This window comes from Oxyura jamaicensis, chromosome 1 (genome assembly GCF_011077185.1).
Source record: "Oxyura jamaicensis isolate SHBP4307 breed ruddy duck chromosome 1, BPBGC_Ojam_1.0, whole genome shotgun sequence".
In the NCBI taxonomy this organism is placed as follows: Eukaryota; Metazoa; Chordata; class Aves; order Anseriformes; family Anatidae; genus Oxyura; species Oxyura jamaicensis.
This window is the reverse complement of record NC_048893.1, coordinates 112829581-112846772: the sequence shown is the minus strand read 5'-3', so window position 1 is coordinate 112846772 and position 17192 is coordinate 112829581. Positions and strand designations below refer to the sequence as shown.

Genomic DNA, 17192 nt, shown 5'->3' with positions numbered 1-17192 from the left:
AGGGTGGAGAAAGAGGCACTTGTAGGGGTCACCGAGGATGAGATGAACACTAACCTCAACTCCACTGACTGCCAGGGAAATATCTTCAGTCTCTAAAGAGCGCCGAGGTTGATGTCTAACTCGGACACCGACTTGTATGTGGTAGAAACCTACATTTACTCGGATGAATCTGTCAGGCATGTCTCTTGCTGCTGCGAGGTGCCTAAGGGAAAATGCTGTCTGCTGTCTCTTAAGTATAACTGCTCGGGAAATTTCTGCCTTAAAAAATATCCGATATACAGAAGTGTAATTCAAAATCTCACGTGAGATGAACAGCTCCATTACACACAAGGATAGAGCAGCTGCAGCTCTCCTGGCTACAGACATTCCTTCTGCAGGTAACACACCCAGTGCCAAACTGGGGATGCACAAATCCAGGTTTTTCTGGGCACATTTTTCTAAGTGTATGTGACAGAACAAGGGAAAGTAATGACAGCTGTAGCCTGAGTGCAAATGGAAAAACAAGTACACCTCCAATATTGTCGGTGTTCATTTCAGCGCTGGGTAAATGCTTTTGATCGTTGTGTGGAAGTGGTGAAGGCACCACCTGTGATTTCTTTGTCTTTCTGCCAACAGGTGAGATCCCATCACGCTGACAGGGGCTGCAACATTTTGGGTAATGGCACAAGCACAGAACATTGTTCTGCCATCGGATCACAACAGTTTGACAATGTTACCACTTTTTTTAAAAAAAAAAAAATCTCTGTATATGCGTGTTAAAACTGAGTCACCGCTCCACCTCCTGTGAAGACCCGACTGAAACCCAGCAAACTCCTTTTAAGCACTGCTATCTGCCCCTAAGAGCTGAGTTTCCACTTCGGCATATGTATTATTTGCAAGAGTTCAGTATTTTACAGTCGTTGTTATAGTCATCACAATAGCCTCTACATGCCTTGGCCAGATTCATGGTCCCATGTTCCTAGCAAACTGACATCGGATACTAAGATCCTGTAGGTAGGACAGACTCTGCTTTACTCTGTTCTTCTCTTTCACACTCTCCTCTTGAGAGATGATAAAGTGTCCCAATTTATCATCAATTTACAATGAAAGGGATAGCTATACAGTACTTTTTCCTGCGGGACTCCAAAGTTCTGCTTTAAAAGCCTTAGAGGCCGAGAAAGTGAAGCTCATGCTAGTCTTAATTTCACATAGGGTGGTAAATTCAAAACTTAATCAGACCTACAGGTTTGGCATTGCCCACAAAAAATCCTACTGTCTGTTACATGGGAAGAATCTTTGGGGAAACTGCAGTTTCGTGCTCTTGTGGAGGGATGTACCACTCTAGATATCTAGATACCTGTATCAAGAAACCAGAAAGTCATTTTGGAACTGATGAAGAACCAAAACCCCATGCATGAATTCCACCATATATAAACCCCAAGAATTGGACCTATAAATCACGTGGAAAGAGCCCCAGCTGGAGTTTCTCCATAGATTTGAACTATCTTGGCCTTTTTCTGCAGTAAGCTACAGCAGCTACTGGATGACAGAGCCCTTGATCAGGCAAAGAACCTCTTCTGGCAACTGGGAAGAATTCCCTGCTCTCTCCCATTCCCTCTCCATACAGCTTATCTGAATTATGGCTCCAACTCCCTGCTGAAGGCTACCTGTGCCAGTAACAAAGCAGCAGGGGTTATTCAAAACCAGCAGATGATCTTTTCAGGGTCTGACCCGCTGAGCTCTAATGGAGCTGTTCTGTCTCTGAACCAGCAACTCCCAGACAACAAAGACGAGGGTCCCCTGTGGGGATCGTCCACGAGTCAGTGATTCGAGTGGAAGAAGTCTCTTTAAAGGCAATGCACAAGGAGAAGATGCAATTGCCTTTGGGGAGGTTTACATCTGTCACTTTTTCCATCTTGCAAATCCGCAAAGAAAATGGTGTAGGTGGACGGCTGAAGATTGCTCTTCTCAAAGGCTTCCTCCTGAAATGGGTGCCTACGCTCTAATACTGACTAAGCTGCAGGGCTTTGCTTCTGATCTAATTAGATAATGATACTGCGATACAAAAGGAGAGGTTAATCTTGACTCCATCTTCAATCTCCTTTCCTTGTGTACAATTGTAAACATCCTGGAAGCATTGGGAGTCACTTCTCCCTATGTGTTTAAGTATCAGCACTTGCACAAATATGGATAATTAGGAGATCTGGAAAAGAGGAGAGAGGAGAGAAGCTTTTAAAATACATTGGGCAATTCACACAGATCTTGAGGTGTATTAGTGCCAGTGTGGCTAGCGAAAAAGACAACGAGAGCAACAGAGTCTGGCCACAACCAGACAATGTCCTCAGTTCATGCTCTCCCTTCCCTCCTACATCAGAGGTGCTCACAGAAGGCAAAAGTAGTCACAGGGGAACATGGACACCCGTTGTGGGCACAGAGATATTTCTGGAAAGTGCCCTCCACTTGCAGATCTCAGGTGCTCACCCTCGCACTGTTATTTGCCTTCCCCAGGGCAGTCAAGGGCCATTTCTAGCCCCCAAGAAAATCAGCCAGTACAACACCTCTACTAGATTCCCATTCTTTGCACCACTCTATCTTTTGCAAACTAAAAAAGCACATTGCCATTAGTTTACATGAAACCCTAACATTTCCTTCTGTACCCCAAAATGCAGACTTCTTCCAGCTTTCTGTCACCAGCAAACCACCAGCCCAACAGACAGGAGTAGAACCCATTTATCTGACACACAAGCACGCTCTCTGTTACACCTAGCAAGAAAGGGAGTTGCAATAATGCTCAAATTAATAAAAAGGGAAATTCAGATAATGATGCTGGCAGTTGTAAACAGGAAAAACCGTCCAAACATGTATGAATTGGACCTACCATTGATAAACGCAAGGGCTCCAACCCATTCTTCCTTATAACTTCTAAGGAAAGCAAGAACAAACAGAGCACAAGCAATCTGATTACAGCAGAAATTACCGAGAGCAGAAAATTACTCAACTTATGTAATGCAATAAGCCCCTATTGAAAAGCATCAGCAAAATGCTGTCTTTTATTTATACCATTCTTTACACCAGTGGCATTCAGGTGGATAAAACAGCTTCCATTTTACAGTCATTTTTCCTGCTATTTTAGCTTATTATGCTGTTAATCCAGTAGCAACAGACTCGAACCACATCTAAGCAACCAATATTCTTTTGCTTTTCATTAAAAAGCATCAGGTTCTTACTGTATTTCTATAATTATTTCACCTTGCCATGAAAAGGAGGAGGAATATATACCTCCATAAAAATGTTACCTTCAAAATATCTGTTACAGCCAGATTTTGTACATAAATAAATACACCTGAGTGTATGGGTGTATGGGCGTGTAGATATCTAAAATATACATGTGCACATACACATTGATGTTTACACATATCCCTGTAAATATATTAGATCACCTGTATATCTACATTGCATTGAACTTATTGATAGATCATAAATATAAAAAAAGAAAGGCACATACAATATGCTCGTAGATTATTAAAATGAAAATGTAGAAATCTGGGGAAGAAGCCGCACATGACTCTCTGCACGCTGAAAGGGAGGGGGCTGTTCTGATCTTCTGAGATATGCCCACACTGGATGACGGAGACGTTTGTAGTGCTGGTTATCTGGACAGGAGATGGACTACAAGTCAGGACCAGTTTTCTCAGGTTAACGCTGTGGGTGATGGGAAGGAGTAGGAAAGAGATGGGCTTTGCTTTGTTACTCGGGTCGTCAGAAGTCCAGCTTGCTTGACTTTCAGCACTGGCATTTGACATGAACTGTGTTAGCTTCTGCCTCTTCTAGAAAGCAATTTTAGCACTGAACCACATTAACGAGTGGAAAAAGTGCTTTTCAGATAGTAGGTCATACTCTTCCTTCAGCAAGCTTTATTAATTTCAGTTAATTTGTATCAGGGACGAATTTGGTCCAAGATGATCTGTAAGACAACACCCTTGGCAGACTACCCCTATCTATTCTTTGGGTTATCCAATATGCCACTGCTGAGATTTTAAGATTCATTTGGCCATATAGTTCTCAAGTAGTACTGCTTGAGTGTCTGAGTTGAACCAAAGGTTGGCTCTGAAGTTAGGTTTATTTATTGCAGAATGTGTGTCACTTTTTGTCCCAACCCACTTGGCTTGATGTTTTCCCTACTTAACACTTGTCAATTAGAATCAAACACGGTGTTAAAATACCACAGCTATGCTCACTATGGGAATGCTTCATTTATTTTTGTTTGTTTGTTTTCATACATCATACACAAGGTATTTAGAGAATACATGACTCAGGAGGCTGGGATCATAGAATCATAAAGGTTGGAAAAGACCTCCAAATCAACTGGTCCAATACATAATAAAGATAGTAAAGAGTAAATATGATAAGTAGTATTACTCACGTTACGGAGTTTGATGTTTCTTGTAGTGCCCCCAGGTGTCTTACTATCAGTGGAGAAGACACAATCATTGTCTACAAACGCCAAGTCTTACAGTAATCCCAAGGTTCACGGACTTGTGACTACTTCAGGTAATATGTTTTTTCTTGAGATTTACATCATCATTTTCCCAGGCATGAAATCAAATAGTCAACTTTCTTTGTGAATGTCTGTCAAGGTCCTCTGACTATTTTTAATACAGCAACTCACACACACTGTTATAACTCAGCCTCAAAGACAGCAGAACCTGATTTATTATAATCACAAATGGCAGCACCTCTATTCCCTGCTGGCAGTTACTCAACTTTCCCAATACTTTCACATGTGAGGGTAAAAATGTTCAGGTGTGAGTTCTAATTCAATGATGATTTAAATCACAAGGAAACTTTCCCTGGACTTAAAGGAGCAGGCTAGGCAGACGTCACGTATTTTTAAATAGAAGGCTTAGCAAAATCAAATCGGCCAAGCAAGTCTAAAAATCGTCTTTGCTCAGCTATGTGATAAAAGGTCAGTCACACTGATAACAAAAACCCAGGCTGAGAGCACCAGCAGAGGTGTCGGCCCTACCAACCTACTCCGTGCAAACACAGCCCCTGAATCGGCCACTCTTAAGGCTCTTGAAGGAAAAGGACAGGACCGCTGTCCCTGGGGAAAAACCCACCAGGGTGCATCAATGGGGAAACTCTCTCCCTGGAGAGGAACAGGACTTACTGTGCCACGCAGGGGGAAGAGGAGTGGGGACCTGTGCAAAAACCAGCTGCGGGATGGAATACCTGCCCTGCCGCCTTACCAGCTGGACCTGCAAACAGAGAACCGAGGCTGCTGCTGGGCTGGGGCAGGAGGAATCCCCTTGGGTCCCAAAGCCCCACCAGATCTGTCTACCGCTAAATCTGTCTTGTTTTACAGCCATTAAAATTAGAAATTCTTGCAAATTTCTTGCAAAGACCTTGCATTTCTTATCACAAAACAAATCTGACCCAACTGGTTTTCAGCAAGGTCTCCAATCCAGCATCCGTATGCTTAGTATTTATTTACTGTTAAATTTCTTTTCTGTGGCAAATTCTCCTTCGAATGATTCTACAAGGTTCAGGGTCAAAACCAAGACCCAAATGAACAACTTTTCATGGGCAGCTCTGCACAGAGGCACTCCTCTGCATTTTTCCTTGTCCTTCCATCATATGATATTCACCTCTTAGGGGGGAAGGAAGCTCACGCCCAGATGGCCAGCCACAGGTTTCAGCTTTATGGTCCTCAGTTATTCTGGGCAGTCAGGCCTTGACAGTCCTATTCAGTAAGCTGGCTGAACTTAGTGGCATTTTGACCCAGGTAAAAAATCTGTCCTCCCTCCAAAAGCAAAATGTTTACCTTCAATCTCCATCCTTTTAATCGTGTGCCTGTTTACCAATTCTAGCCTTGTAATGCTGGTGCTGTTAGAGTGTTTAATTTCCAAAGCACTTGAGGTAGTGACTGGATCATGACTAAAGAAATTATACCAGCCATGCTCTGTTGGTGCAGCCTCATCCACTCAAGCACTTCAATAAGCACAAAACATATGCAAAAGGGCAGAATTTAACACTGCTGCTTAATGACAGCATCAAAACCTTCCGATTTTTTCTCATTTCTGTATTGACTAGCTGCATCGATTCATTTGAAATTCCTTTTTTCTCCTGCCCGGCATGAAAGCCAGCTCTCTGAAGATCAGCATGAGGCAGAGCAGAGGTCTCACTCTCATCTACCCAGGAACCTGACCATGGCATGTTCCATTTTCTCCTCTCTGCGGCAGCAGATGTACTGCAATTATAAACAACATTTGTTATTATTCTAAACATGCAAAGCAGGAAGAAATATGATTCTTACACAGAAGATGTAGGCTGCAGATACTAGATGAGAGGCAGATGGTAAACTGCCTTGTAAAGCCAAGGTCTCTGCCATTTATTTTTCTTTGGAACAGATAGGCAACGAATGGTGAACCAACAAACAAGTGGTTAACTCTGTTTGACTGTTATGTAATTCCACGCACTTCTTTCTGTTAACCACTTGGACTACTTCATCCCTATCCTCTCTGAAGAGAATTAAGTCTTCAGATTGCATCTGTTTCTTCCAACAAAATCAAAAACGTCTAAATGAACTGTGAATGAGAATACAAGCCTAACAGTGACAAGACAGCCCAATCAGGAAACATAGTTAAAAATGTTTCTGCAGGATGACTAAAGACATATTGCTGTTTAAGTCTCCAGCCATACGATTTCCTAGAAGGAATTATTCTGTCCTTGTTCCACAGACACTTACACAACACTAGGCTTTCTGTATTTTATACTATCCCTTACTTTCTCTATCAAATATTCATTCTACAATCTTCTTTTCTAAGAGACGAAGCATCCAAAGGCCAAATTAACCTCAAACGTCTGTACTAAAGAACACAACTCACAAGGGAGTCATTTTCAAATATGTGTATCATCACCGATGGGATATTTCAACAGGCCTCCTGATAGTGTACTTAAGGAACAAATGAAATACATAAGGATGTGTGCTTGTAGGAGGCTATTGAGATTCAAATAGTCACTGAAAACAACTGAAGTTCCTTGCCCTTCTATGTGCTGTGACCTTCCTCCATCTTATTTAAACTATTGCTTTGGGGACAAACAAGTTACAGAATTGGTTGAAAGGGGCAGTAATTCTTCCACACGCATTTTGTTAAACTGTACCTTCTTTTCATGTCTTTGAAAGTTGGTGAAGAAGTGACTACATTTGGAGGGATTTGAGGACCCTTAGTCTTTCACTTTCCTAATTAACACAGGCATTTATATCAAGAAGATGACAACGTTACTATAAGATAAACTTTCTGCATGCTCAGTCTAAGCCAGGGCTGGTGTTTTTGCCATAGTGGTGATGTTAAACAGAAATTGCTGGCTTCTAGGTTCAAAGCCTTGCTGGTGGCAGTAGGCAGGCAATCTGAACCCCTAACATCCCAGCTTGTTACTGTCCCAGTGCTTTTAACAGACAAAAAGAGAGAACTTGTGGAGAGCTCTCTAATCAAATATTTGGTTATATAAATTGCATGTGATGTCCTTTGGAAGCAATGTCTTAAAAGAAAGGCCATTTGTCATCTTTACATGGATGTCATGGGAAGTTTCAACAAGGTCTTTTACTAAAGTTGTTAAATAAATGAACCTGACAAGAAGGTAGATGGATGGCTCTCAAATAAATGAGAAAACAGGTAAAGCAACAGGAAACACAAGAATAGGAGTCAGTGGTCAGCCAGTGGGGAAAGTTTCCCCCTGAGTCTCAGGGAATTTGTATCAGGCTGTTTGTTTACTCCTAAATGATTTGGAAAAGCAGGCAAACAGCAAGGTGAGAGCCTGCACACCAAAAGCCTGCACAGGGTGAGAGAGCAAGTGAATGATTTTACAAAAGAAAATTCCACAAACAGCTGGTAAACAAACCTGGTTCTGGAAACCTGAGCTGCAAGTTGCAAGGACATGGGGCACACTGCATGCCTGCCTGTTCTCACGCTGTTCATGAAGCATTTACCTCTGCCTGCTGTCAGGGGATGGACAGTAGGCCAGGCGAGCCTCTTCTGACTTTGTACAATGGCAAACTGACCCAAACTCCCATGTTATTTTTGCCCAAAAGTGTTAGACGTACATCCTTACGTACCTCAGGAGCGTGAAAGCCACAGAGGTCTGCAGGATAAGACATGGCCTTTTTCATTAACGCATTGAGTTCCGCCTGAAGGACATTCACTTGGAGACTGAACACCCATGCTTCAGTCTGCAATGCGTTCATTTTAAAACCAAACCAGTTCCTTCCTGCGTGCTACCCCATTCTGCTGGGATTGCATATTTTTGGAGCAAGTCTTGAAGTGTTAATTTACATAGTAAGACCAAACTTTTTTTCCTCACAGAAGACACAAGTTGCCATCAGTTTTACAGGTATGGTTGTGAATTACACTGCAGCAGGGCATAACCACTCAGGGGCTGCCACATTTTTTAGTAGTATCATGTTCTCTGAGCTCTGTCCTCCCAAAACCAGCCAGTTCACATGGAAGAACAATGCTACAGGGAAGTGTGAAGGAATTAGTTTCTTAGAGAATAGAGCTGAACTCTGAGAGCTTAAATCCCCCGAGAACAAAAGACTTGGTACTTATGCCTTGGTACATAAGTTTAGACCCCGTGGGCTTCCAGAGGGCACTTTCCAAAATGACATGTAAATACACAAGTGAAAATGGCCTCTGACAGCATTTCTGCTCTTGCACTAGCTTCTGTTCTTGGCTGCTTTTTTGATTTCTCTCCACTTCTACTGAGGCTGTAGTGGACCCCAATCAACCACCTGATGGCTGAAGCCTTCAATTGCAAAATGCTCCTTCCCCAGCCTTCCTTCAGATGTATCTTCAGACTATGGACTGAGTTCCACTTTGAAATACCATCAAGTGAAGCAAAGAACACCCACATGCCAGCCTGTGGTTTGCTGTGACATTACCTTACCTCACCCTACAACTACCTTAAAGGAGGCTACAGCGAGGTGGGGATCAGTCTCTTCTCCCATGCACCAAGTGATAAGACAAGAGGAAATTTCCCCTTACGTTGCACCAGCTGAGGTTTAGGTTGGCTATCAGAGAAATTTATTCACTGGAAGGGTTGTGAAGTACTGGAACAGGCTGCCCAGGGAAGTAGTTGAGTCACTATCCCTAGAGCTCTTCAAAAAAGGTGTAGATGTGGTGCTTAGGGACGTGGTTTAGTGGTGGACTAGGTAGTGGTAGGTTAACGGTTGGACTTGATGATCTCAGAGGTCTTTTCCAACCTGAATGATGTTACGATTCTATGATTATCCACACGGCACAGCTACACACCATCTCTGAAGATGGTACACGCAAACACTACCTCCTCAACACCTCGAGCAAGAGATGACTGCATACATGCAGAGGACAGCAAAGCACTTCATCAAATCCCACTCAGGGTACAGAAGGTCGCAGTGGAGAGCTGTCAGGGTGAGTTACTGCCAGCCCCCAACACGCTCACTGTGAGATGGAAACAGTGGAGACTGCAGCTCAGTCTCCCAACAGCTCATTGCCACTGCCATCACCCCTTGCCTGGGATATAAATTCTGAAATCTTTTAACCGGTCCCTCTCTGAAACTTCCTTCCCTGATCACGAGTTCTCAATCTTGTTGGAACTGTTTCACCAGCAATATGACAAAGGGAAGGAAGAAAAATATGTTCCACTCACACAGAAGCTCAGTGACCAAGACTCCCTGAGTCAAACTCAGACGCATTTCCAAAACAAAACAAAAAAAAACTCCGCATACAAAAAAAAATAATAATAATCCCACAGTAATAACAATGGGCTCCATATATAATGGAGCATTTCTCTGTTTATAAATAAGCATTTCTCTGTTTCAGCAGAACTACTGCTACAGGAATGTCATTCTCAGCTGGGAAACTGACAATCAGACAAAGGGGCTGACCAAGAATTGTCCCTGGTAGCCTCTATTTTATACAGCCCAATTCAAGAGGATGCTAGGAATTACTAACCCTAAGAAGTCACTGTCACTGTTCACAGTGTTTTGTTGAGAGGTATTTTTACTCTCTAAGGATATTTTTACTGTCTTGACACAGCTTAAGAGGTAACAGAGAAGATGTATGGGTTTTACCAAGGTTGAAACACGAATTTAGAAATCCTGTTAGAAGTCACGTTTTGTTAACCCCTCTAACATTTTAAGTCACTGAAAAAGAAGACACAAAATGCTTGGTTGCAGAGCTTTTACTAGTACCGCAGCTCGTTTCAGCCAGCTTAACTTGTTTATTCTTCCTAGCACACGGCTCTGAATTTGCACACACTCTGCTCTCCGGGCTGAAACCACGCTCTCAGACCAAACAGGCAAAACCTGCGGAAAACAATGCAACCCATCTGTCGGAGAAAGGCGAGAAGCGAGAACTCCCTCTCTGGCGAAGGGCTTTTTTATTTATTTAATTTGGGGGGGCTCTTCTCTGCTCATCTTGTCTCCTCTCCTCTTAGCAACAGCTCGCGGAGCAGCCAACCAGGGCTGGCTCCCCGGCGCGGAGCATCGCAGCCGCGGGTTACTGCAGTGCACTGACCGCCAGTAACCGCGAGCCAGCCCGCCCGAGCATGCGGCGCCTCTACCGCAGTGCACCTGCTGGGGATGAGGACAGGCTTTTTCCGACTCCTCTGGCAAGGATTAGCAAATAATTTAGGGCAAATCCCACCCTCCACCACCATCACCCCCCCCCTCCCCCCCCCGCTTTTCAGTTCGGGTCTTCGAGGGGTGGAATCTGGGAAGAGGAGTCACGGGAAAGATGCAGCAAAATAAAAACTGAACAGCTAAATAATAAAGGGAATCGGGGCTGTCCGAGCACACATACCAGCAATAACAAATTCATAACCGAGCAGCAAAAGCCAGCCTGTTCAAACCCGTGTTGAGGGCTTGACAGGGGGCTATGTTTCCATCTCGTTCAGAGATCAGCTTTCATAGAGCACACAGACCTCTGCGCTGCTCTGATGACACCACCTCAGGCGGTGATGGATGATTTTGGCCCTTTACAAATACCAAGCAACCTGCCAAATATTCTCTACTTCCCCCTTGGACACTATGGGGCCATCCAGACTGAACACAGTCCTGCATCCCCCTCTTTTACACCGTCAAACCTCACCTGCACGTTTCACGCGCTGAATCTTTAGGTTACAAACCCAAAATCTTTTCTTACAAGATAGGACCTCTACGACCACTGGTCTTCCCGGGGGTCTGAGCTTTTACAGCAAACCCCAGATAACATTTGGGCATTTTCTGCTGAGCCTGAACTTCTGCGTGGCCGCTAATCCCCCCGGTAAGAAGAGCAGGTCGCAGTCGGCCCGGCGGGGGCCCCTTCCCCCAGAGGTTACTACAGATCAAATCCTCCCGGCACTTCCATCCCCAGGCGGCACGGGTGAGTCACTGCAGCCCTCAAAATAACAATGGAGAAATTTCCAACTACACTGTTGCCTAATTAACCACGAATACTGACAAGTGATAGAAAAAAAAAAAAAAAAAATTAGTCCCCAAATTCCGGCGGAGTTTTAAAAGCCAATTTATGACGGCTTTCTTCCCAGATGCACTCGTTAGGTAGGAGCGGTATTTCCCTGGGATCCTACGTTACGGCAGACACCTGGAAACAAAAGGATAAACGTCCTTTGGTGTGTGTGTACAGAACCAAGCTAACTGAAGGGAAAGAGTTCTATCAAGACAGAAGACTCCAAAGTACTTTTTGAGACTTCCTTGTATTTGGGACTATCCATAATTTTACTCTTCAATCAGTCACCCTATTCAGATCTCTTTATGGCGCTTATGAAACAACAACAGCAAAAAGCTAAGGCACAGACTTTTCTACAAAATCCCCTGGTATACAGTTTTCAGGCAGTCCTAGATTCAAAACCTACACATTACTATTTTTTTTTTTTATAAACTGGTAAATCCAATACATGTTCCTGTTGTTTGCATTTTAAATGACATTTTCAATGTCATTTGAAAATACAGCTCAAGCAGACAGTTCGCAAGCCACGATAAGAGCCACTTTCAGTCTCTTTTTCAACCCTTAGATAAATGGCTGTGTGATAAGGCAGTGAAATTTTGGCCACGGTTTGTTCTGAAGCTCTGTGGATGTTGCTTTTCCTCAATTAAGGAGCCCACACTTGAGCTAACAGAGGACTCTCCTGTTCTCTGTCTTCCTCTGGCTGAGTCAGCTGGCTCCCTCATGCAGCTTCTCCAGAAAGGGGAAGGCATAGTTTGTTTGTGTGCTGAATTTTCCTTTTTTTTCTGGCTTTGCCAGTTCATCTTAACCTTGAAAGGCTGTCTACCTGCTCCAGCAGTCCTGGAGGTTTCTTAAGATCTTGAATCCTGCTGACCAGCACAAGACTTCTGGCACATGCTTGAACAAAGACTGGAATCAAAGACTGAGATACCTCTTTCCTTCAAAACTGAAGAAAAAGTTCATTCTGCCAGATGAGTAATTCCCTAAAAGCTTTATGGAGGAAATGGCAAAGTTACGTGAGAGCTTCTGAAAATTTTCACTTCTGTAACCTCTTCCAAATTCCCATATTGATAAGAAGTCCTACTGAACTGACCGGGTCAGAGAGTTTCTTTGATCAAGGACTCATCTGCCAGGTTCACTCCTGTTAATACCACTGACTTCAGGAGGAATTACATCACAAATGAATCAGACCCAGAGTTGTGCAAATCCTTGCTATGAATTTGATAAAAACTCAATTTCATAAAAAGAGTGGACCAGGCTTGTTTGTAGCAAACAGAATTTCTCAGATAATTCTGAGAATGAAATGCCCTTCCTTGTTTTTACAGAGATTTGATAGATAAATTAAATGAGATTTAATAGATAAATTAGACGTGTTAAGGCTGAGACACAAATCAATGAAAAATTCTAATTTGAAGCCTACTATGGCTTATTTAGCTTTTTTGTTGTTGACAAGCAATTCAAACTCACCTTCTTTGTGCTTTTAATAAAAAGTAAATGATGTTACAAACCATGAGTTTCACTGTCTGAACAATGCAGCAAAGTACAGAACACAATGGCAGCATTACTAATTATTTCTCCTTTTGTTAATTTAGAGCCTAACCTTAACATTACTTTACAATAACATCCTCATTGAAGGGAGTACGTTTTTCTGTTGTTGCTTTTTAGTTCAATTCCTCTCTAACACACTGGCACAAATAGTCTTCACAAGGCAACTATATTTCTCCCTTTGTGATCCAACGTTCACTGAAAGGTTTTAACTAATTAATTACAACTGTGGGGAAAGATGTTCCAGCTCCATTTCAGAATAGAAACACCACTAGGCACATTTTCAGAACAGCATCCCTTACCCCTTATCGCCATGAACAAAATGAACTGAGAGACATATTCCATTTTTTTTCCATCTTGCACCTAAAAGTTTACTGGTTTTTGTTTGTGTTTGTTTTAATTAGTTTGATTGACAACACTGCACTTTGTACCTTCAGGAGCATGTTCTTTGATACTCATGAAAAAAAAAGAATAAAGTAAATGTAAACATTTCACTTCACAGCAATGAGAAAGACTTTTTAGTGCAGGGAATCCACGAGGAATGTAGAGCTAAAACAGCCACCAGTGTTTAGAGGTAAAATACGACCCTTTTCCTGAAGTGACACAGATTAAAACCCATTACAAAGTCACAGTTCCCCACTAGAGAAGAAACCAGTAAAAGGCATTCAGAATAGTTTTACATGTAATGTATTTATCTCCAAGCCTACTCATTTTAAACAGAGATAACCAAAATTATACACAAACAGTTCTATTCACAGAACTGCTAAAATGATTCAAGGAATCTAATCTTTTGGTCCCAACCTTCCTTAGAGACTATTTAGGCAGTTTGGTATTCAGTTTTCTGTTTCTCTACTGGAAAACCTTCTCTATTAAAAGCAATACATCGGGTCAACCTCTGGAGTGGGAACATGGCTGGGAGCGAAGGTTGTTTCTGGAAGGTTTCTATAGTCTGGCTAGCAATTCACTGAATCATAAAAAATGTTGCTTGGAAGGGACCACTGGAGGTCCCCTAATCTAGCCTGCTGTTCAGAGCAAGATGATCACCACCACCAACTCCAGCCAGCTGTGGCTCTGCCAATCCTAGTCTTCTAAACCTCACAGCATGGAGAAACCACACTACCAGGGTGACTTGTCCCAGCGCTGCACCACCCTCCTGGTAAAAAGCTATTTCCTAATGCCCACTGTAAGCCACCCAAACTGCAGTACGTGGCCACTGACCCTTGTTAAATACCAGCTGGCTCTACCACCAGGAGTTTGGCTCCAGTGCTTTCAGAGCTGCCCTTTGTGTAGTTGTAGGCCACTGCAAGGCCATCTCCTCTTGCAAGCCCGAGTGTAGTGGGTTTCTGGTCTGGAACCTCTTCATCAGTTTTGACCAGTGAGAAACAGACCAGTTAAAACCCTCAAACTGTCAAGTCCAACATGAGACACTTTGGCAGAGTTCTATTTCTTGGGGGAAAGAAAGACTTCAAAATTTGAGTTTACTCCAGAAAGACGAAAAATAATTTTGTACAAAAGCTGTTGCAAACCGAGTTGTTCTCCTATGGACAGCAGATCTAGATGCAATCTTACTAAGTAATTTAAAGAAGGCAGGTGTGTACGCATATAGTTTTGACGTTGAAAAAAACATTAAAGCCACAAGACTGCACAAGACTTCAACAAACGATTAACTGCATGCATAGGCTATCCCGATACGGCAGCAGTTGCACGGCCACAGCTCAGTGTTTTTCATACCACACATTTCTAGACTATTAAAGCCTCGCTGTTACGATAATGACAACATTTCCAGACAGCAGCAACGTACCATGCGAAACAATTTCAAGTGGAACCTTTAAGCCAGTGGATTTATAGATTCAAAGCAAGTCCAGGTATCAAATATGGCTCAGCCAGCACGTTGGCAGGGTCTTATCTCTTAAAAATAACTAAAGCACACAGCCGGACCAATTTACAGTACTAAGAGAGAATTCCTCAAGAAAGAGCAATTATGTCATTTAGCACACAAAATTCTCCTTAAGATTTCAGTATTTTCTTTTGGACTTCCTTCTTTTGCTAGCAGGAATTTACTGCATGACCTAGTTTTTCTTTCAGAGAGACAACTAGTCACACAAAGACACACAAGAAATTCTCCAGAAAACACATGGCTCCACAATGCAGATGAAAGTATAAAAAGAATGAATACAAAGCAGATGAAAAAGGGCAGAGCCACATTACACCCACCTTTCAGAAGTGGAATAGACCAAGAGTATATAAGGAACAGAGTTGAATATGCCCTCCTAACTCCCATCAATAAATCAGCACCAGAAGCAATGTCTCAGAGCTATAAGAGAAATTGTATTGCGAGAAAAAAGTGCTAATGTTTGACTTCCTTGACACGCATCCAATATCCACATTTGGTGTGCCCTGTATTACAGGCTGTGAACAGTTTGTTGTGTTTTAGCAAAGTAACTAGCAAAAAAGCATCCTTGTCCTTGACTAAATCTCAGGATTCAGACCTAGCAATAGGCAGTCATTTCATCAGGTAGAAGAAATGGTAAACTTAAAGACACCCATCTGAGAAAACCAAGAGACACGGATGTGCTGACATGCCAATAGCCCACAGCGCTGACTTTGAAACACAGCATTTTAAGAGATTAACTATCCTGGTTTCAAATGCCTTCTGAAATTCTGAGATGCTTGCTGTTCCGCCAGGGTACTGAAAAAAACAGCCATTTGACAAAACAACGCATCGTAAAAGTTAAAAAAAGCATTCCCTTTTCCCTAACCCCTATCTTTAAACTACTGCATGCTCAACCTGTCCTCCCCCAGCATTCAAACAACAAATGGTAAACATGCAAGATCACAGGACACATTTGGCAGCACAGGAGTACTGTATGTGCTTCAGATACCTTAAAATTGGGAGGCAAAGATAAACAGTTGTACAAATTACTGCATCTACAGTATCTTGGAGCACGAGCATCAGGCCCCTGGGAAGTTCCCAGCTGTCTGCTGGCGGTAGCGGGACTCTCCACGTTCCTCAAAAAGGAAGTGGTGTCTGCTTCCAGAGCAGGGACAAATCCTGCACCTACCTTTTCAATCAGCCCCGGGGCAGCTTCTTTATGCTCTTTTCAGCTATAATGTGTTAAAGCATTAAATTTTCCTCACCTTTCTTCCTCCACCACGGCCCTTCTTGGATGGAATACGACAGTTCTTTAAACTCAATGTTTACAGCTGGTCTGCGTGGCAGGTAGGAGAAACGATGAGCTTCTGTCAGAGTATTGTCCACCTTTTTTAAGTGTCCATTCATAAGTCGAACGTCTTGGTTATCCGTGCCATTGGAGACCACCTCATCCACTGAAACGCACACTGACTTTGGCTCGGCCATAGTACAGGCAGAACTGCTGGCGTTCTAGGGGGAAAAAGTTGGAGAAAGGACAAAGTTCACAGACTTTCCCTTAGGAACACATTTCAAAACCTTCTGCACAAGAAGAGTTATTGTATAAAATAAAATCCAAGCACAGAATCCAGCACAGAAATGTGTTGAAAGGTGAAAGTGGGAAAAAAAAATAGTCTTTTGTTTGTTCTGCTAGTGTCTTGATAGAAGAGGTAAAAGAGCTTGTCGCACACAAAGAGCAGTTCCCTTAGCACCACTTTCCTCTCAGTGGGTATATACAGCACATCAGTATCTAACTTCAGAACAGAATGGCTCTTGCACCAGAATAATACAGCAGAAGAATACAATTTCTAAGTACAGTCACAGTGTATTGAGTTTCTCATTCCCTCCAAGAATTAGGCTCTAGTTGCTCTGATTCCAGGGCTTGTATTAGGACAGAGCTGAAGGGGGAAGGGAGCTAGCTGAACAACTGTTTATACAGACATGTCAAAAGACAGCCTCTCAAAAAGTCCAAGAGCTCTTACTCCTTTAGATCAGAAGATACTTCTGTAAATGCGGAATTGCACAAGTTACACTTCTGCAAATTTTGAAATGTACTGTTTTCTGCTTTATCTGCTCCTGCAGCAATAGAGAGATCTGGAGACTCTGCAACCTGCAGCGGTAAAACAACTTCCTTCCTAGAGGTTTGTTAGGAAGGCACAAAGATTTCCATCCAAAATCCTACCTTGCTTGACAGTGATCCCTAATGGAAATCTTATCAGCTACATACACATACTAAACCCTGCTCAGTACAGCACTGCTGACACTGCAAGGTCAATGCT

General features: G+C 42.7%; 1 protein-coding gene across 1 annotated transcript in view; it reads right to left on the bottom strand.

Annotated features, from left to right (window-relative positions):
• Positions 1-17192, bottom strand: part of ABCG1 (ATP binding cassette subfamily G member 1) — a 52393-nt gene that overhangs the window by 32956 nt on the left and 2245 nt on the right. Inside the window, exon 2 of the mRNA XM_035315871.1 lies at positions 16143-16386. Within this exon, the coding sequence (XP_035171762.1) occupies positions 16143-16386 (244 nt within the window). The remainder of the gene's footprint in view (positions 1-16142; positions 16387-17192) is intronic.